Source organism: Oxyura jamaicensis, chromosome 1, assembly GCF_011077185.1.
Source record: "Oxyura jamaicensis isolate SHBP4307 breed ruddy duck chromosome 1, BPBGC_Ojam_1.0, whole genome shotgun sequence".
Classification (NCBI taxonomy): domain Eukaryota; kingdom Metazoa; phylum Chordata; class Aves; order Anseriformes; family Anatidae; genus Oxyura; species Oxyura jamaicensis.
Genome location: NC_048893.1, coordinates 82617202 through 82638100, shown reverse-complemented (window position 1 = coordinate 82638100; position 20899 = coordinate 82617202). Strand labels below are relative to the sequence as shown.

Genomic DNA, 20899 nt, shown 5'->3' with positions numbered 1-20899 from the left:
CCTTTCCTTTCCTTTCCTTTCCTTTCCTTTCCTTTCCTTTCCTTTCCTTTCCTTTCCTTTCCTTTCCTTTCCTTTCCTTTCCTTTCCTTTCCTTTCCTTTCAACATAAGCAAGGCTTTTTTATCAGCAAGGGCATTTTTCCTGTGAAAAATGTGCACCTTTACTAGCACAGTTCTGTCAGCACAGCACACATCTGTCTTGAAAATGTCTTTGCTTGAGGATCAGCTGGTCAGAAATAACATCACGCAGCCCAGCAGACCAACTACACCTCCAAATCCACCAACTGCCCAAGACTGATTGCCAACAGAGGACTGGAAACCATTCCTGGGGCTGGCTACTGGGGACCAATGTTAGACTCCTGCAGATAGATCAGCAGGACACACACAATTGGCAAAACCTTCTGAGTGATGAATACCGGGCACAGTCTGCTTGCAAGTAATGGGACGACACTTGCATCTAACCCCCCAAAGTGACTTAGGGCATTAAATGTCTGCTGTGGACACGATTTCAGGATACCACGACACACAGACATCTTTGTCAAAAGCACAGGGAGGTAGCTGGTCGATACTTTATAATCCCCGAGACTAATTGAGCCTTCAAGTCTACAATCAAAAGGTTGAAACAAGGCCCTCGTCCTGGCAGGACCAGCAGCCCATGCTGTCCATACCCTGCTCTCCCCACGCTAAACATGGAGCTCAGACCAAGCTGACTGCAGTTCTCTGAAGGTTTTGTGTTCACTGGTGTCATTCTCATGGACAGCTTCTTGGAAAATGTCAGCGACAGGGTGTGTAAGAGATGCATAACATGAAAAAACATTCCTCAGTTCCACGCTCCTCTGGGTTTGAGAGGATGGTGATATTTTAGACAGAACTTTTGTGCCTAGAAGGCAGTGCCGTGCTTATGTGTTCCCTCTGTAACACAGCTGGGAAGCTCCAATTAAAACCAACACGTATGCAGCGGTGGGAGGGCAAGAAATAGAAAGACACAAAAAAAGACACATTTCTTTTTACAACACCTTCCGGTACTGAGGACATAGCAAGGACAAGAATGGGTTACAGTTTGTTCCATTAAAGATTGCCTCAAATTAAACTTTCACTTTGAAATTTCAGAGTCAGCAGCTTGGAGTCTTAAATTGCCTAACTTGGAGACTTAAACTGCCTAACCTTTCCCTGTCTGACAGCCCTTTCTGGATGATTAATGGACAGCTATAAACAACATTTGCATAAGGCTATCTATCTCCTTTGCTGGGAGGAAGAGGTTCCAAAACTGGCTTTGTAAGAGGAAAGAACAACAGATCAGTCTTCTAGGTCCGAGCAAGCAAACAGACAGCACAGATTTCTACTTTTTACAACCCAGGTATTATCATTCAGAAGGCAAGAACCAGTCCCCACTGTTGACATTAGAGCAGCATTCCTCTCCCCAGTGACCAACGGTCAGACCTTTGTCCCTACCCCAGCTCCCCAGGCAGTGTTACAGGACCCTAGCAACACGCACCTGTGGCTGAGGTTACTCCCAGGGCAGCAGTTCCTAGTGTCAATGGCACAAACGTGTTTTGTTCAGGAAGGTATCCAGAGCGCCTGCTTCTCCCAGGCAAGTGGCAGGCAGCAATCAGCACCTTAGCAGTTGCCCTCGCAAGAAATTGCCTCTTCCTCCTCCTCAAAGAAGCTGTTGCCTCAGCTATGGGTACGCAGCATGCATACAAACCCAGGAGATACATCCTCGCTCCCCTGGGGTCCAGGGAACAGGTTCTCCTAAAATCAGAGCGTTGCCAAGACCGTGCAAGCCAAATCCAGCAGATCTGCTGAAATACATCTCTTGATGCTGCTCTTCCCTAAGTTTGGGACAGGTACCTGTGAGCTTGCACCTCTGGCTCCTACAGATGCTCATACTGCCCTCAAACCTTTCCTTGGAGAGACAGATGCTCTCCTGGATCCCACACCATCCCCAGCAATGCTGTGTCCCACACCACCTCCACGGAGAACATGCAGACCAGGTGAATGACCTTCTAGTTCCTGTTCTCATCAGTGCCATGGGTTTCCCTTGAATTTCTTTCAGTTAAATTACTGATCTGCCTTGCTCCTACTTTGCAGGGAGGGTGTAACGAGACTACAGCCCACCTGGAGAAAACATGAAAGCTGCAAACAGCACAGCAGTTCCCAGGAGTGTGACTGAGCTATATGCACACATCCAAGGCCAGAGCCCAGCCAGGTACCTGAGGGGGGGGCAGGAGCTGCACTGAGGCTGCCAAGCCTCTCCAAAGCACGAACACAGAGACTGGAATGTGCCCCAACAAGCAGCTTTGGCCTCTTTGAGAAGGACAGCAGACTGTCGATCCCACAGAATGAGGTACATCTTGACCCTCCTGTGAGGTAACTGCTCAGACCGAGTTTCCCCTCAGAGCCTGAACCCACAGGTCTCGAGTCCTCAAAAGTGCAGGCATCAGTACAATTCCTGGAGTTTGCTCCTGTTCAGGCACAAAACAATCTTGCATACACATCCCAGGGTGGAACATAAGGCACAATTTTATTTCCCTTCATCCCCCTTCTTCAGTTCACACACATCACAATGTTATTTTCTGGCAACAAGGCTCTGTAGCGATCGCGAGGATCCTCATGGCTTGTGCTCATCCAACAGCCACCAGGAGGGACCTGAGCTCCCAGGGGCTCACCTGGTGCTCAGAGTGCCACTGTCCTGAGCAAACTCCTCTGTGAATTGTCGTTGGGCGGCCCCAGACACTCTGAGCTCTTTGTGACTTGTCCACAGCATGACCAGTGGGGACAGCCAGGGTGACCTTTGTGCCCATGGCCACAACCTTGGTACCCACCTGCAAGGGAAGAGGCACCATCAGCTTGACCATGAGGCAGTCGGAAAATCCCAGCATGTCAGGGGCTTTCAGAGGGTGCTTCAGCCCCAGGACTTGTCTAAGAAAGGGTGGTACATATGTATTTAAAACCAAAATTGCCAGGGTTCCATAAGAAAGGGCAATGACCAAGAGGGACTCCCCCCTTCCAGTCACTGGGGAAAGCTGAAGATTTCTGTCTCCTTGCCTGCTGAGTAATGCAAGGCATAGGTCTGCAGAGCCTCTTGCCAGCGCCTGGTGGCTATTGCCAGAGCTGGATATAGAGAATGCCCCACAAAAAAAGGAAGAGGCTGCTTCTGTACTAAAAGCATGCAAGACACACAGTGAAACATGCAGTTCAAGGGCACAGAAGCTGGTTGGGATTGAACAAATAAGGGAGTTGAGCTCTCATCCTAATTAAAAAGTGAGCACACAGTACTGGGCACTGTGTGACACAGCCAGGAAGCTCCCAGCACGCCAGCACTGGAACAGAACAGTACAGCCACAGCGGTGCTCGGCCTCACTGACAAGGGCTGATCCTTGCAGAGCGCTGCCCTGCCCCATCTCCTGCAGGGTTGGCTCAGGCCTCTGCACGTGGGGTGTGCTTCAAAGACCCTCGACATGTCCTGCAGCGTTTCTCACTGCTGCAGTCCCATCCTACCAGAAGATATGTATACACAGGTTGTCACACAGGAGGTGAGCTGGAGTATCTGTCCACTCATGCCTACCTACCCTAGGGGGGACCAAAAGCAACAAACTCTCCTGATGTCAGCAGCACAAGGGAAGCTGCGCACTCACCTGGCATGGTCCCCCCACAGGCGCAGCGAGCAGCTTTCTGCCCTCCACTTGAGCAAAATGTGCAGCAGTGAAACACACCTTGGTGCTTGCGGAACTTGTTTTTCACCGTCAGAGTGAACGGAGAGCCCTGCGGAGGATAAGCAAGCAGAGAGGCTGCTGCAGTGGATGGTATCAGATGTTGTGTCTGCATTTGCAGAAAACAACTGGGTGATCCCGTCGGTCACAGATCAGTAAGCTCAGTCTCAACTGCCAAGTGATAGCAGCAATCCTTGGAAAGATTTTAAGCAAATACTTAGAAAGGAAAAACGTGTAAAGAAGAACCAATAATAAAAAAAAAATGTTACCTGTACATGCTGCCCCTTCACACAGACGCAGACAGCATACAGGCCTGGCTCCTCAGGGCTGTAGGAAACATGGTAGGTCCCATCACCGTTATCGCACACTGTTGGTTTGACTGCACTACGAACAGACAAAGAGGAGTTCCAGAGGTAGAGGTCAGTGACTGGCAGAAAATTTCTCTACACGTGAACCACTGTTTGGCCCAGATATGTGGTCAGCTCCTTATCCTCACCCATGTTCAGCAGCTGTGAGTCTTGAGTGAGCTTGACAGGATGCATGAGCAATGCTCGAGCACTGAGCAGCTTTCACATACACCTGCTACCAGGAGCTGCAATAACCATACAAAGGAAGTCACACAAAGCTAAGCTGTGCTGCAAGGATTTGTGGCAGCCCAGAGCGCTGAAAGAGCAGAAGATCACTGACAGCACACTTGCAAACCAGATGATCCCATCTGATAAGAGCCCTCAGAAATGGGGTAAACTCAAAGCTTTCAGAGAGCAGTTTACCTCCAGGAGAGCCCATGAGGAAGACAGGGTTTGAGTCACTTCAACCACTACCCAACTGCATTGACCCCAACTTTTCTCCTCGACTCTCTGAGAAGTTCTAGGTCCTTGCTGGTGAATTCCCCCTTTCCAAAGTGAAGCTCACTAGGTTTTAAAGGGACCCTGGTGGACAGAGTGACAGGGAAAAAGCATCAGCTAGTTACTTGGGAACTGATTGCCTATTTCACACAAAGAGCCTTCCACAGAAAATTAGCAAGCAGCTTTGTGGAGAGGAAGGTGTTCTTCCTAATCCTCACTAATTAGTCTCTTGTGCCCCGCGAAATGAACATCTTTAATCTTCCAGATTTGTAGGTTGTATTCCCCATCCCCCACCATTTCACATCAATACAGCTGCCTACATCATTTCCTGCCATGAACTGTGTGGTGACACTTCGTGCTCTTCAGTAGCTGCTGTGCCTCTCCCCAGAGCCAGACAGCTTTCAGCAACGGATGTAGCAACTGCACAAGCACAGGAACAAGAAACTGAGTTAATGTGGCCAGAGCGACCTCTACCCCACAAAGCAAAATCCACATAAACCTCATGTTTCCACCTTCCCGCATCATGAGCACACCTAACTAAGGAAGGTACGTTGGAACAATATTCTTGAACAACGATATTTTATTGACAGGCATCTGTGCACCCAGTACTGTTTCTGTATGGCTCATCAATACTTCCCCATAGCAAGGAATTAAAGCATCCTATCCCTTTTTTCACCAGGTCATCCCCCCAAGGCTGAATCCTGGAACAAGTTAGGCTGGTTTCTTGTTCTAGCTGCAGTGTATGTGCTATAAAACAGAATAGATGTTTTTCTTAAGAACTGAACCCCAACTGGTTCTGTTATTTGCATTAAAGTGCCACTGCTTCAAAGTGTGGCAAACAGTTACAAAGTATTTTTCTGGTCAGTCATTTTCACTGTGGAAATGCGAGGTCAAGTGCAGTCTTCTCTGCTTTTTCTAGAAAACCTCCAACATGTTAAGGTGCTCAACACTTGCAACTAGAGGAGAAAGCATGATGAAGTCCCAGCAATGATCTTTTTTTCTTCTTCATACCATTAATTTAAGCACTTCCATCAATTCCCAGAGGTTCCTGGGCTTAGTGGCCTGTCTGTCTGACTTGGGGTGGTCATTCTGGTGTTGTTCTACACTCGTTAGGCTTTAACACAACAGGAGCCCTAGGTGTCTGCTGGTGGTGGTGGGGAAGCAGCTGTTGCTCACTCTGACAATGTGCAATACCCACTGTGAACTGAACCCTTTAAGTCCCAAACTGCTGAAAGACTCGGTACAAGTGTGAGCCAACACTGTCAAACTCCACACGGCTGTAAACGACCGCTAGGAAGCACTGCTTTACTGGTGGGAAGAACCGTCGTGTCTTTTCCCCCTACAGATCATGACCCAGGTGCTGAAGCACTTCCTCCCACCTGCCCAAACAAGGAGGGAGCCAGGTATGGGAGACAGAAAAGAAAACCCAGTGTCTGGGGAGTTTTTTGCTGAAATACCCACCAGTCCTTCTTGTCCTTGTGGGTGATGGTGACCCTCACAGCCTCTCCTCCTCTCCCCATCTGCTCTCCCGTGGTGTCATTACAGAGCAGGGTAAAGCCAGTCAGCTCGTTCTGACGGGTGACGCAGAGATCTGTAAGGCAGAGAAACAGGACAATAAAGGATTCAGAAGAGCCACAGTTGTCATTTCCTACCCATTTGGCAGCATTTCACTCCTATCAGAGCACAGCCAAGACTGCTGCTGGCTATACAGCTCCCTCCACCCACAGGAAAAAGTAAATGCATCACTGGGGACCAGGAGAGTTGTAGGTACTTGGAGGTGTTGGGCAGGCTTACCCTGGAGGTCTGCATGGACCAGGGAGGTCTGCCTGCCTGCCCCTCTGGGCCCAGCTGGGGTCTCCCCACCTCCAGGTGCACTGTGCAACCTGGAGGGAATAGGACGAGCCCCACCGTGCAGCATGGAGCCCTGGAAACCTCAGTGCTTACACTTTGATATGGAAAGGACTGAAGGAGCCCTGAGTCTGTCTTACCTGCCCTTCACAGGCCTGAGGTGGCTGTGCTCTGAGGGCTGGTCTGAATATCATCTATTTGCTTGCCCGGACAATATCTATTTGCTGGCCCTACTCCAAGCCGTTAGTAAGCACACCTCTGCGAAACCATCTATGCCGGTTATTCCCCAGGCAATCTCCGAAGCTGTGAGGGGGATGAATGTGTTCACTCAGACACAGAGAGGATGTGCCAGGACCCATACTGCAAAACAGCTAGGGGCCCTGGCAGAGCACCACATCCTGCCATTGCAGGCAGCGTTCCCATCCCCTGAGTAAGCGGTGGTCCTTGGCCTAGGGGTTTCCTCACACCTCGCCCCTGGACTTCAGGAAGCCACCAATGCCTTAAGCTGCATGCTGCGTGGGTACAGGGGACGGAGAGGTGACTTTAGGGAGCACTAAGTGGTACGGCACCCCATTACCTTCCCCATGCAGGGTACATTTGGCTGGATCAACCACTTTATTGAGAATGGCCCCAAAAACCTCATAGCCGCAACACTGCCCTGCCCTCTCCTGGGGAGAGAACTGGATGTTGTCGTCCACGCTGGGGCGGGTGCTGTAAGCGATGCTGTTCAGCTTTGCCAGCCGGCTCGCCACCACCCCTTTGGTGATGAGGATCTCCAGGTCCGAGCCACTGGTCAGCAAGCGCTCTGTGAACTCCATGCCTGTCCTCATGTCCAGCAGCAGCTGCTGCAGCTGGGCCTTCTGCAACTGCAGCAGGTTTTCCTTCTGCACCTTCAAGTCCTCCAGCTGCTTCAGCAGCCGGTCCCGGTGCTCTTCAATAGCGTTCACGTACCCGCTGGCAAACAGACAGATCTCTGTGGCCACGGCCTCTGCACGAACGCGGACAGCGCTGCCCATGCCATCAATCTGGCTCAACACGTCTTCTAGGGTGCTCACACGCTGCTGGGTGCTTTCCAGCAGCACCCGCAGGGAGTCCCCGTGCCTGTGGACAACATTGCTGGCCAAGTCATAGGGGTGCTGCCGGTGCCTGTCTACAACACAGTCCCGGCACACGGGCTGGTCACACTGCTCGCAGAACAGCCGTAGCTCCTCCGATGGATGGGACGGGCAGAAGAGAGGCCTCACAGCTTGGCTGCAATCCATGCCACTCTCCAGCTCTGTCACAGCATGAGAAGCAGTCTTCTTCTGTCTCCTAGAAGGGAGCAACCACAAATTTATGCATGTTGGACATGCACTACAAGCACCCAAGACCCCTTGTGAACGCCAGTGTGTACAGACTGCGCGCTGCTCCCTCCTGTATCCCCTGAAATTCACTCTGCACGAAGGACCTGTGGTCTCCTGAGGACAAGGCTCCAGACAAAAGAGGACAGTATTTGCAAACAGCTCATTAGAGGCTGCTCCCAGGCTCCCTGTATGCTGTCAGCACAATTTTCAGATACAAGAACCGTGTGCCCCACCATTGCCACACACAGACCAGGGAGCAGGCTGTCAGGCTGCTCCTGACAGCAGCCCCTACACAGAGCCTGACAGAAGTGGGGTAGCTGCAATTACCCCCAGAGCCTGCTGTGACAAAGATAGCAGGTGGGTGATGTGCACTGCAAAGCGAGGGCTGGTGGAAGGTCTTGGAACCGAATTGCTCATCCACAGTCACTTCTGCAGAAGGAACAGGCAGCATCAGGCTCCTTAGCTGTCAGCCCAATGATTTCCACCAGCTTTAAATGTGCTGAGGCAAATGAGCTCTAATAACCCTTAGGGGAAAATCTAGTTCAAGGGACAGACGGACGACAGCCTGTGGTAAAACATTGATTATTATGAAAGTCAAACCCCATTTCCTTTAGCTGCCAGGTTAGGCCCCACTTAGAGGAGACCAAGGATTGGATACAAAGAGCCTGTTTTACCCAGCCATCCACCGTGTGACAGAGCTGCAGGGGAGTATTTTCATTTTGTGCTATTTTGGATGCTGTCAGCTAGTTACTGGCCAGAATGTAAAAGCTGTCCCTCCTTCCTTGTCGCCTGCACTAATGACTATATGTGCAAAAGCTGACTTTTGGCAGTTGCAGAGGGAGCTCTGAGCCATAGGCAGAGAAACACTCTGAGGAGCAAGCTCTAGAGTTGTTCTGGCAACACAAAGCAAGCTAATCACAGAGCAGGACGTGGTCTATTTTGCTTTTGCTTCCCAGTAATTTCCCTCGGGTCCAGCACATTTTCAATGCCTTCTACCTTTATTTGCTTAACGTCCTTCACATTTACGCTCCCCTGACTTCAACCTAAGACATCTCTCACTTATTCCAAAAGACACAACAGTGGCACTCGGATACTTAGAAATCTTCCCTGCACACCAAGAAATCGTTTTCAAAGTTGTTTTCCTTAGCCCCTGTTCTGTTACACCATCAGGAAAAGGCAGGTGCAAGCCTGCAGATGTTAACAGGGTGAAGAAATGATACCAGTTAATACGGCAGGAAGTGTGCCATTGGGACAAATTTTCTGCTGCTTTATACCTCGTACAGCTATTTCTGTCAATGCAGCAGCAGGCTGCTAATCAAGGTCTCAGTTTGTCACTCTTTAGCAGCTTGCAGGGGCTGTAAGGCATTAGCTAATCGGAATGGTATGCTGAAAACCACAGCCCCACAGAAAGGTAAGTAAGAGTCTAAGCCATTTCACCACAGGCACCAATATCGGCAGGGGGAAGGGCAATGAGGAATATGCCTCGGTTCCTTCTGGGGAAAGAATTTGCTATTAAATGGAAAGGAGCAGTGAATGAAGAGAGAAAAGGCTGAGCTGATTAATCCAGGCTAAGAGACTTCCCTGGCTGGTGTCTGTGGGTGTTTTCCTGATCCGGCCTGTGACCTCTTTGCTTCAGAAGGCCATTCAGACTTCCTGACACTTTTCTTCCCTGGCACTGTCTTTCTTCTGCCCTGCTCGCAGACCACTGCAGCCTCCTCCTCTCAAGCTCCTAACGCTACTGCAGTCACCTCTTCTTCCTGCCCTGCTGACAAGACCTTCTCTGAGGTAAAATTCTCTTTTCTGCAGGCTTTCAGCTTGCTGGAGGTGAGGAGCAGCAGGCCACCAACAACCCCACCACGGCTTAACCTCCCACCCTTCTGGAGAAGCTTCTCCTTCTCCGAAGCATCGCACCCCAACACACAACGCTCTCATCCTACCAGCACCCACTCACATGGGTGCAACCACCCCCAGTGCCCAGTGCCGCTAAATCAGAAAGCGACCAGGGAGGAGGGCAGCCTCATCTGGGGCCTGCCGGTGCCCGTGCGGGCACGGACCGAGGGGAGGAAGGCGCCCTGCCCGCCTCCCTGCCGCCCGCTCACCTGTGGGCCTGGCGGCAGAAGGGACAGAGCGCGGCCCCGCACGTCTGGCAGCGCCCCACGGCCGCCCCCTCGGCGCACAGGTCGCAGCCCAGCCGGCCGCGGCCCAGCGACACGTAGTCGGGGGGGAGCTGCCCGACGCCGCCCGGCGGCAGCGACACCTCGGCGTCGCACAGCGGGCACAGCACGGTGATGGCGGTGGCTGTGGCGGCGATGCCCGCCCGTGCCGGCTCCCCCAGCGTCCCGAGCCGCCGCAGGCAGGGCGCGCACAGCGAGTGCAGGCACGGCAGCAGCCGCGGCGCCGCGCAGGGCTCCGCGCAGGCCGGGCAGCGCCAGGAGGACGCCATCCCTGCCCCGCTCCGCCGGGCATCCCGCTAACGGCCGCTAACGGCACCCAACGGCCGCTAACGGCCCGCCCCGGCTCTCCTCACGGCCCGCCCCGGCTCCCCTCGCGGCCACCCGCCCGCCGCCCTGCCCCCGGCGCCGGGCTCTCGCGCCCGCCCCCAGCCGTTGCTACGGGCGACGGCGGTTGGGGGCGGTTGGCCTGGGCCAACAGCAAAGGCATGCACTTCATTATGTGTTTGTTTGTTAGTTTGTTTGTTTATTTAGTGGTTGTCCTTTGACCTTTCTATGCGATAAAGCAAGCGGGTTCGACGCGTGCTCGCCACAGGGCATTTTCTCAGGACTCCCCAGACTCACCTGTTCTCATCTTCTCTCCAGACCAAAACGCCGTGTTCTCACACAGGTTTCACCCAAACCGCAAAATCCACTGTGTGATCACTTCCCCCTCTGTCCCGCTCCTCTTTGGTGAGGTGCTAGAAAGACAGTTTCGCTGCTTGGATACCTACTGTCCTGTCCGAGCCAGCGGTCTGGCAGCAGCCCCGCTCCCCACCACAGGCAGATGTTTCCAGTTCTTCCATCTCCAGACTTCGAGGTTTAACACCTGAGCGAGACTGCTCCACAAAGCTGCTGCAGGCCACCTTGGACCAACCTTGGCAGCCGGTCCTCACAACTGAGCCTTTGCCCATCTGCCGGATGTGTTCAGTCGGGTGTTTGTGGGTTTTCCTCCTGAATGTTCACAAAAACAGTGAACAGCCCAGAAAAGAACAGATACCTGTGCAACCTGAGCAGAAGTAGTGTCACCCAGCCCAGGTTCCTCCGTGGCTGCCCTTGGAGATCATCTGATAACTGTGTTGACTCATTTCACCTGGGAGTTAAGAATATTGTAGAAGATGGGCTTTGGAATGAGATAACATTAAAGATGCTTACACTTAGATGGTATCTACAGAATTACTTTTATCCATCTAACTTGTAAGCTCCTCAAAGAATGAAGTCAGATTTGTTTCAAGCAGAAAAGGTATTTTCTATAAAGCTGTGTTGACTAACAGGGATGATACTGATAATAACGTGCTGCATTCAGCCCTTCATGACTGGACTTTACACCAGCTTTCCCATTAGTTAGCCTAGGAATCACTGAACCATTAAGGTTGGAAAAGACCTCCAAGATCATCTGGTCCAACCACCCCCCTACCACCAATATCACCCAATAATCCATGTCCCTGTCTGTCCCATCCTGCTGGCCCTTTTGAATACCAACACGAAACAAACGACATTTGAGATTCTGGATTTTAAGTTTCCTAAATTGTGTTAAAAATCAACAAGCAAGGGAGATCTTCAGTCAGGTTTTTTTTAGGACTGCTGAGAGCAGATTATCTAAACTGAGCAATGTGTAAATACTTAATATTGTTAACAGTGTTAACAACTCTTTGACTCATAATGGTTTGACAAAGGCGTTGTCTTCTTTGTACAATACACTCAAATCTTTCCGTGTCTTTTATGAGGTCAAGGCTAGGTCACGGTCAAGTACTTAAAACCTTGAAGCTGATCAAAAAAGAAAGGTGCGTAGCGGCCTTAATGAACTGTTAGCAAGTGAAGTGGTTGCTGTGGGGGTTAGAGAGGATAAAAGTTGCAGTCATCCTGAGAAGAGATGACTTGATAACGATGTTAGATGTTGAGGCAGAGAGGAAAGACTGGTTCTTTCAGCCACTCTGGTGGAAGGAATTGCAAATGATGCTGTAAGTGTGGGTGTGGGAAGAAAATGGGAGAAGAATTTTAACGTAGCCCTTTTGCAAAAAAGGTGAGCTATCTAGAGAAAGGCAGCATCTTCCATTGTTGCAGAGGGAAGGTGAAATAAGTCAAAGCTGGCAATTGCAGAGGAAAACTGATGTTCCAGCTCAGCTGATTTGATCCAATCATGTCCTCTGAGGCTGAATCAAGTTGGAGCACAGGACAGATTGCTGCTGATTCACGTATCCAGGAGTTGTCAGCACACATCTGCAGCAACCTCCCAGTGCCTGGAGGAAGTGACAGTGAAACAAGCGAGAGAAAACAGTCACAAAAGCCTTCTGAAACTCTCAGAGAAAGAAGAGAGGAGAAGCAGAACTGCCAGCAGAAGTGCTAACCCAGTAGCCTGGGAAACTGAAGCAGCATTAGTACAAACTCCAGCGGTACTTTGGTTTTGGTTATTTTTCCTCACAATGTTGCTTTCTTGGCTATTGCCAGTCAGCAGAGGAAGCCCCTATGCCACAAAGACCTAAGTTGTGGAAGGCAACACAAGGGACATGTATGCTGGTGCCCTGTGAATATCTTCAAGAAACATGCCGGGCTGCAAAACATTTGTAATGAGTTGGTCGGGAGAGTTGGTCGGGAGAGTTGGTCGGGAATGCCCTCTCCCATCTTGGATTGCTCAGAGTTTGCTTTGTAGCCAGACAAAAGGTAAGGGCAAAAAAAGAACACATTAACTTAAAAATATTGACGGGCAACAGAGGAGGATAGTTACAAAAACAAAACAGCGCAAATGTGTTATTACAATTACACTAAATTGTAATGATTTCCTTTTTGCCACATTTCACAAGAGTTGATGGATAGGTAATTACCCTCATCATTTGACCCAAGATTTACTTGAAACGGAATCCTCTTCATACTGTCTTTTTCCTGCTCCTATTGTTAAGTGACTATCAGAGCCACTCAGTACATATGCTCTGGGTGACCTGTTCTTTGCCTACTGCACTTTCCTTGGAGCTCCTTCTTTTTCCTGTTTATCTGCTGCTTGTTTCCTAACACTAAGCACTGAATCATCATGCAGAGACATGGAAGATTAGATGGTTTCCTCCCCCCTTCCTCTCTTTTGTCTAATATTTCCATTGTATTTGCTAATTAGCCCATTTTAGGAGAGCTTTATGCTGTTTTCCTGTTAATATTTTTTTTTTTCTGAAGAAATATTGCTAACACTTTGTACACCATGTACCAAAAACTCATAAATGCCCAATTACCTTCCTAGAATCTTTGTGAGTAGCGTGCTAACAAACTAATGTTATATGTGGAATGGGATGCCTCATGCTTCCCTATTCACATTCTGTTACTTTTAGGGAGCTCTTTCTGAATATCTCGCTACGAGGGGAAAAACAAAAAGTCATTAGTGAACAGGAGCAAGGAGCAGGGCTTGCGGAAATGTCAAAGATGACTGATAATAAGAAAAAGAAGCTCTGAAAGTTGCTCAGAAAGAGATCTTATTGACAGAAAATGGAGAACCTGTTGAAATGCCAAGGCCTGGGTTAATGCCAGTGAAAGGAGGGAGGAAAGCAGCTTATCTGAGGAGTTTACAAGAAAAGAGAAGTGGAACAGACCATTGGCTGCTTTCCAGTTGACCAGAAGCTCCAGCTCCACTGTGGGTTTGTCAGTCCCGAGAGCTGCTGTGGTTCAGAGGCTTTTGTGAACATGCCAAGCAGCCACACTGGTCTGCTGGGAATACTTGAGGCACCACTGCTTGTTTCCATGCAAACTGTTTTCTGTTGTCTATTCCCTAGCCACACAGCTAATAACTCTTCCTGTTTATATCAACCTCACCTGGAATATCCAAATCCCCAGTTCAACAAGGAATCCAAATTGTCTTCCATTAGGCTCCTGAGGCGTCTGTTTCCATCAGTCTGTTTACAGAGACTGATGTAAGTTCATCCAAGCCTGACCCTCAGCACAGGGTGTGAGGCAAATTTAGATCTGGTGGCAGGCACAGTTGGGTATAAAGTATAATATAGAGGTCTTTAGTGTGCCTGCTACGAATGACACCCTCTCACTGGGTCCAGGTTTTGTGCGTATACGATCTCAGAGATAGTTTTTTTGTGTGCCTATTTATAACAAAAAACGAGGGACAGATCCACATTCCACACATATTTCTGGATTGTTCCCGTTGCAATCAAGCACCAAACTTTAAAGCCAACCTCCAAAAGTGCCTTGTTGAATATCTGCTCTGAGCCTGCAGATGGACACATCAGGGCCTGCAAGTGCTCAAACTGAAACTGCACAGAGCTTTTTGCTGCTGGTGTTGCCACGTGTAACCCAAGCTACAGGCTTTGAAACAAAGGTCACTAGGAAAATCCCACAAGAAGCATCAGAAGACTCCTGAGAAAATGCCTTAGGGTGAGTTCATGTGTCCCTGTCTCAGCCTAAACTTCTGGGCTGAGTACGTACGTCCCTTAACTCTGCAGCACTCTTGCTACCGGGCAGTGCCCTGTAACTCGTGGGACCACACAGCTGTCTTTTTTATCCTACTTTATCAGTGACAGAGGTGACTCCCACCAGGAGTAGGAGTAGGACTGCTCTCTAACGTGGCAGAATCGGGCCACAATTAGTAAGTCTACCTTCCAAAAAGGAGGTACCACTTGACCTCTGCCTGCGCTGGGCCTAAAAGGCTCATGAGTGCATTCCTCCAGGCCAAGTTTCACATGACACAATTTCTGGATGGCATGGGGAATGTGACAGCTGCTGCAGGAAGGCTACACACATCCCCTGCTATGGTCACTGACTGGGAAAGAGAATGGAGGATGTCTGCCCTAGGGTCCCTCACAAAGTTACTACATGGCATTTCTGGGAATAGTTGCAGTTCTGAGAAACACCTTCACTACCAGACATCTCCCTTCACACATGCACACCTATACTCTTTCAAATTTTCTAGCAGATTTTTCCTTTCAGGCTGGTGTTGAGTTGGAGGGACTAAAAGAAACTGAAACCGAAGAGCCTTATTTAACATAAGCCGAAGTCTCTTCATCTTCGTGCATGGCTCTGAAGTACGTTTCTGTAAGCTGCTGTCACACATCCAACCCACGCTGCAGCAGAAGGACATAAACCATTGCAGTGTGATGTGGGAGAGGTGAAGGAAGAAGGCAGCAGAACAGCACACCCAGCAGGCTAAACCTGTGGAAGAGGCACAGACACCATGCACGAGTGCTTGTCTGGATCCTGAAAGAGCAAACAGGAAGCATAGGGTACAGAGATCTGCGAACACATGAAACAGAGAGCAGGCAGCAAAAAGAGAAAGCTTGATCTCTCATGTCTTCCTGATTTGCAACAGGAAACACAGAGTTCGAGGTGGTCAGCAGCACCCTTTCAATAAGCAGTGGCTCTTTGAAGACAAAAGCAGCTGCAGCTGATGCACCCAGCAGCGCTGGCTTTGCTCAGGCTTGCCCTTGCTGTGACTTCTGACCAGGCATTCTTGCTCTCTCCTCCTCCCTGCAGCGTTCAAGCCACCTGCTGCCACTTCTAGCTTTCTGCCAGCTATATATATATTCGTTTTAATCTATCCTGTGTCCTGCCTGCCTTTTTGGAAGGGAAGATGCAACTGGAATTCTTTCAAGCCAGATTTTCTAAGGAAACGAGTTCTGTGTGACCTCTTGGGACTTGCCGGGAGCTTTTTAACCTCCCCTTCAGCCATATTTAAGGCAGGGGAGGTGACCTTAGAGGTAGTAAGATCCTATAAGCTAACGAAAACTGGTAAGTAAGACACTTAATGCTCACACTGAGAAGACAACAGAGCCATTCATTTTCCCTTCACTGCCCAGACCATGGGGGTCACAAGGGTATTACCTACAGTAGGTTATTCCATGGGGATGCAGCTATTATGGTGGTGGCAGATGGCAGCTGGAAAAATGGGGCAGCAATCCAGTAAAGAGCAAGCTGAATTAATTCTGCTGCTCACAGAGCAACACGGTGGAGGTGTGTGCATGTGGAAGGAGCAAAGTGCATCCATGGAGTGTGTGCAAAGTAACAAAATGTGCCATTTGTCAGGGTGACTTGGAGACAGCATCCCAGATAAGGTTTGTGGTCCTTATGAGACCTAACAAAGCTTTATTCTCATGCGCGCATACAGTGTGTGTGTGGGAGAGAGAGAATCAGGGAAGGAAGGTGAGTTTAAAGTTTTTTTTTTTTTTTTTTTTTTTTTTTTTTTTTTTTTTTTATCCCAGCAAGAACTTCATCCGTCTGGGATCACTTCTCTGCTCCATGGTAGCTCTTAATAAGCACCTCACTCCTCGTTCCTACCTCAGACACTCACCCAAGCTGCTGTGCAGGGACTACAGAGGAGGCAAAGATGTTGTGTCAGTCAGAAACAAGGGTCTTTTTTTCCTGTTTCTAAGCTTCTGCTGAAACTGCGCTTGGCCACCAGAGCTGGCAAGCCTGCTAGGCTGAAAATAGGCGCTGGTCCTTTTCCTCTTCGGTGCCGTCTCAGTTGCACTTGGCAGTTCTCAAGAAGGCTGGGTGGGAGCTTGTGACTAATTGTTATAAACGGTGAAGTAACTGTGCTGCACAACTTCAAGGAGGGGAGGACACGCAAGCCTGGCAGCTGCGCCCTCCAGCTCTACCCCACCCATTGCTGGAGTCCACTTCTTGTCTGCAGTTAGCGGAGGTTACTGCAAGTTACATCTGCCTTTCCATGCCCACCTTGTGCCGTCTTGCTTCTCTTGCCCAGGGAAGTGGTGGCTTTGAAGTGAGGTGTAAGAATGACCCATGTTTTTTGTGCCTGAAGAAATGCTCCCAAGGCAATGCGATTACTTAAGAAATGAAATATAAGGGATATGCATATTAATGCTATCTGTTATTAGGATGGAAAATTAATTCCTTGAGACTTACAGGCTCCTCTTCCATGTTGTCCAAAGCCTGCTTTCCCACCACTACCACTATCACCCTTCAGGTGCCACGGAAGGAGAAGAACTTTTGTGAATTCTGCCATGGGATAGAGCCATACACAAGACAGTTGTCAGGCTGGGCTGTGCACACGTAAACAGCAAAAGACAAAATCATGATGTTTTCCTTGACCAGAACTTGCCCTTCTGAAGAGCACGGGTGGCTCAGGACTCTGCAGTCATGCATCCACTCAGAGGCACAGCTTTCACAGAACAGGGACAGGGTGTCTCTGAGCATAGCCCAGCCCAAGGCAGTGCTGTGCTAGGACCAGGAAACTTGGAATTTTCCATAGCTTGCTCCACGCCTCAGTTTCCCTAGCTGAAAAATTGGATAAGAAATCCAATTTTCAGATTCTGATTCTTTAGGTAACAAATATTATGTAAGATGTAAAACATGCATCATGTTTAGCAGTATCTGGATTTGGTGCAGAGCTTTTTATGGATCTCAGCAAGAAAGGACTGACAACAAATACCTTAATAAAATAGCTGTTTTATTTAGAATAACAAGAGGAACATCGTTAGTAAGTAAACCTTATATCCCTTCAGACACAAGGAACCCAAAATTCATGCTACATGGAGCCTGGATGGATTTCTCCCACAACAGACTGCACAGATCCCATCCGTGGAGAGAAGCTCCTCCTTTTTGGTCATTCAAGCTATCACATGTAGTTTGCTTGCAAGTAAACAATTTTATTATTTCTACAGAAGAGAAGCCCTCAGAGGCCTTCTTGCTGCACTGTTAGATGAAGGCAAGGTCGTGCAGGCAGTGCAGTTGCTGGTACCGAGTGGGAGCTGCCTGCAGGCTCCTCTGTTACCACAAGCCAGCTGCGTTTATCCTGCGGCCACAGGGCTTGTACAGTGTGAAGGCCAGGCTGTACCTGCAGCCTAGCACAGCACTGCCACTGGATGCATGAATACTTTTACATCCAGTAGATCTGTTTTTCAAACTTCATCTATCCATTTGTCTATGTCGCTGGAGGTGTAGCTTTGTCTCTGTAGCAGGGGCAAAGTGCAAGCCTGAATTCTTGAAGAGTCTTGCTTGTAGCCTATAGGGTTCAGTAGGGGTTGGGCAGGGACTAGGTTTAGAGACAGGGGAGTGGTGCTGCTGCACAGAATTCCTCAAATAGCTTCGACAGCCGTGACAATATTTTTCAAAGGCACAAAATAAGCTGTGCCCGCAGAAACGTGTGGATAAACCTCTAAAATACGACTCTGTTAGCAGGCAGTGTAACTACATACAGGTATTATAATGTAATAATATTTTATAGAATAGTTACTGTGTGTCACAGCTGATCTTAGTATTCTGATACTGCACTTCAGCTCTCATGAGGAACATCTCTAAAACTGTGTGCCTGAAAGTTCCTTTATCACATTTAACTCCTTATGTTTTACATTCTTGGAGAAACTAGTCACAGATAAAACATCCCAGACTGGCAAAAGAAAGGCACTCAGATCCCTTAGGGTTCAATTAACGTAAGGCATTTAAATCCATGACACAACAAATATTTAAGCCCTTTTTTCAGTACATTTTTCAAATAAAGTGTTTTTTTTTCTTAACAAATGACACTGATTAAGCATCTTTCAGCAAATATTCCAAAATTTGGACCTACACAGCTCTGCTTTTCTCTCCCTTTTGATAACAGCATACCTCTAAGAGCACATTTAAATTAGACCTAATTTTGTCACGGTAGCCTTCCCCTCTCCCTACTGTCATTACAGAGGTTCTTCAAGTTGTGACATTTCCTTATTTCCACAGCTAAAAAGGCTAAGGCATCTTGGCAACAGAGATGCAACCAATCTTAGCAACCCAGCCCCTGCCACCTCAGACCTACAGGGCTATACCACTGCTGTTAGGGATAGTCATCTTAACACCCGCCTAGACAACCTGAGTCAACAGTGCCAGATCACCTTCCTGATGGTGCTGGCAATTCTGTACTGCTAGAGGTTTCAGAGGGAAGTACTCTCACTGGAGCTTTTTCCATTTAAAAAGGGTTTATGGACATTGTATGTCCTCCTAAAGTCTAATGTGAAACAAGGATTAAAGTATCAGTCCTAGAAACCTTTTGGTTTCCTAGAAATTACAGCAAGTACGAATAACTGTGAAACAGAAAGCAAGATCTATTTCTGGACTTCATCTCTGCTCCCTGCCCTCAGCTATTTATCAACTATCTAAAATTTCAAAAACAAAATAAAACCTAAGCAAGGCATTGCTCAGAGCCTCCTTCATGTAACTATTGAAGGACTGATGACTAGGAAAGAAGAAACGATCAAAAATCCAAGAAAAACACTTAGTTTTCCCATTTCCAAAACTAAAACGAAAGCACTATTTGAAATGGAGATTTTAATTTGGAATTTGCAATCAAAACATTGGTAGGAAACTTTCTCATGCCTTTCCCCTGAAACACGTTCAAAAGGAAACCAACCCATTTGGAACACCTGTTAAAAGAGGATGACAAGGAAAAGCAAAGGCTGCAGTGCTTTTCTGTACCTGCTTTTTACTTTTGTGTTTCGTGTGGTCTGTGGCCAAATGTCCTTCTGCTGACATTTAAGACAAAAAAAGGAGGAAGATGAAACACCTGGAAAAAAGGAACCGAGACAAGTGAAATGCAAAATCTTAAAATCATTAGCAATAAAAAACACTGCACTGAGCTCTTGGACTGGATGACACCAGCCTTTCTGTGATTTAACACAATTGAAAAACAAAGATGAAGGCCTAAAACTTTCTCCTTCACCATATATGAAAAATCAGAGGTGTTACTAGCAGTAGCAGCAGCAGCGTTACATTGTCTAGAACAGACACACACAAAAAATCATGAAGAGTTTCTCATCAGTGTAGTATGATACAGACTTCCAGCATACACACTTCCACCACACCTCAGTTGCAGCTTGCTTTTAGTCATAAAATTCTGTGTGACCCTGAGCAGTAGGATGCTGCCTTCCCCCAGTCCTATGATGTGGAAGAATTTGTGGGAGGACAACTACAGCCGCCCAGTAGCACATTCCTGCCTTCGGAAATAGCACAGAGCATTTAGTCCATGTTGAAAGCGAGCTCTGCCACCTGGCTAGCCCCATCAGCACAGGGTGGCAGCTGAGCCAGCTGGCTGTGCTGAGAGGCAGGAGTGACTACTTGGAGTTCACTACTTTGCTAACACAGCCATGCACCTTTTGGGACCCGGGTGGTAGTTCTGCAAGGTCCTACTGCTTCAGATGGTCACAGGCTCTGCACCACAAATGCCATTTTACACAGCAACAGGTCACTAGTCCCGACTCTGAAGCAATATCCCCATGGTCCTCCTGAACCTGAGTTCTACCGATTCCAAGGGCACTTGGATCTTCCTCTCAGCAATCAAAAGGAAAGCCAGCAGTACTTCTCAGTAAGCATTTACAAGGCTGGAATACAGCTAAGATGACTCAGCTTTAAAACAAATAATTTGATAAAGGATGCTTCCAATTCAAGGAAACCAGTGGATGACTCAAAAGGTTGATTCCAATTCTTTTATTCCTAAACAAAATCTCAGACTACGTGAATTAGGAAGATAATAATTCAATCTCTGCCATGATTACAGAGCATGTGTGGCAGCTGATAATTAACTGTTAACTTAGAGGAAGTCAGCAACAACAGCATTAATGTGCAGGCACCATGGTTATGCAGTCCCTTCCAATCCTGGCATTGAACAGCTCACACAGAGGCAGTTATTTCCTCCAAGCAGTTTTAACTGCTGCTTCACAAAACACAGGACTATGGGCCTCCTTCACTTCCCAAAGTTAGTGCTTGAATAATAAATTGCAGAGATTTCAATGAATATTTGAACAGGTGTTCTTTTGAATCCCACAGTTTTTATATTTAGAAAGTGTGTTTAAAAGCATCTGCTCCCTTCTTAATAGAAAAAAATAATAAAAATGTTCTTCATTCTCTTAAAACTGAACAGATTGAAAGGATAAGGACTGGCCCCTTTTCATGCCACACTCCACTAACATCTTTGGGGATATTAGACCGGGTCAATTAAATAAAATGAGAAAAACAACTTTATTCATAAAATCCA

At 48.2% G+C, this 20899-nt stretch overlaps 1 protein-coding gene across 1 annotated transcript; it reads right to left on the bottom strand.

Moving 5' to 3' along the window:
* Positions 1-2495: 2495 nt before the first annotated feature.
* TRIM45 (tripartite motif containing 45) lies at positions 2496-10267 on the bottom strand. Its single transcript, XM_035314755.1, has 6 exons — positions 9847-10267; positions 6982-7715; positions 6018-6147; positions 3981-4095; positions 3637-3763; positions 2496-2823 (listed from the first exon to the last, which is right to left on the bottom strand). Exons 1-6 carry the CDS (start codon positions 10188-10190, stop codon positions 2675-2677), a joined length of 1599 nt encoding a protein of 532 aa, XP_035170646.1. The 5' UTR covers positions 10191-10267; the 3' UTR covers positions 2496-2674.
* Positions 10268-20899: the final 10632 nt, after the last annotated feature.

Bases quoted from the DNA above. Each gene is read 5' to 3' on its own strand.
- TRIM45 (XM_035314755.1), bottom strand. From the start codon at position 10,190: ATGGCGTCCTCCTGGCGCTGCCCGGCCTGCGCGGAGCCCTGCGCGGCG. The intron at 7,716-9,846 runs GTGAGCGGGCGG...GCTCCCTTCTAG, and splicing joins TTCTGCCGCCAGGCCCACAG to GAGACAGAAGAAGACTGCTT. The intron at 4,096-6,017 runs GTGGGTATTTCA...GTCTGTTCGTAG, and splicing joins CACAAGGACAAGAAGGACTG to TGCAGTCAAACCAACAGTGT.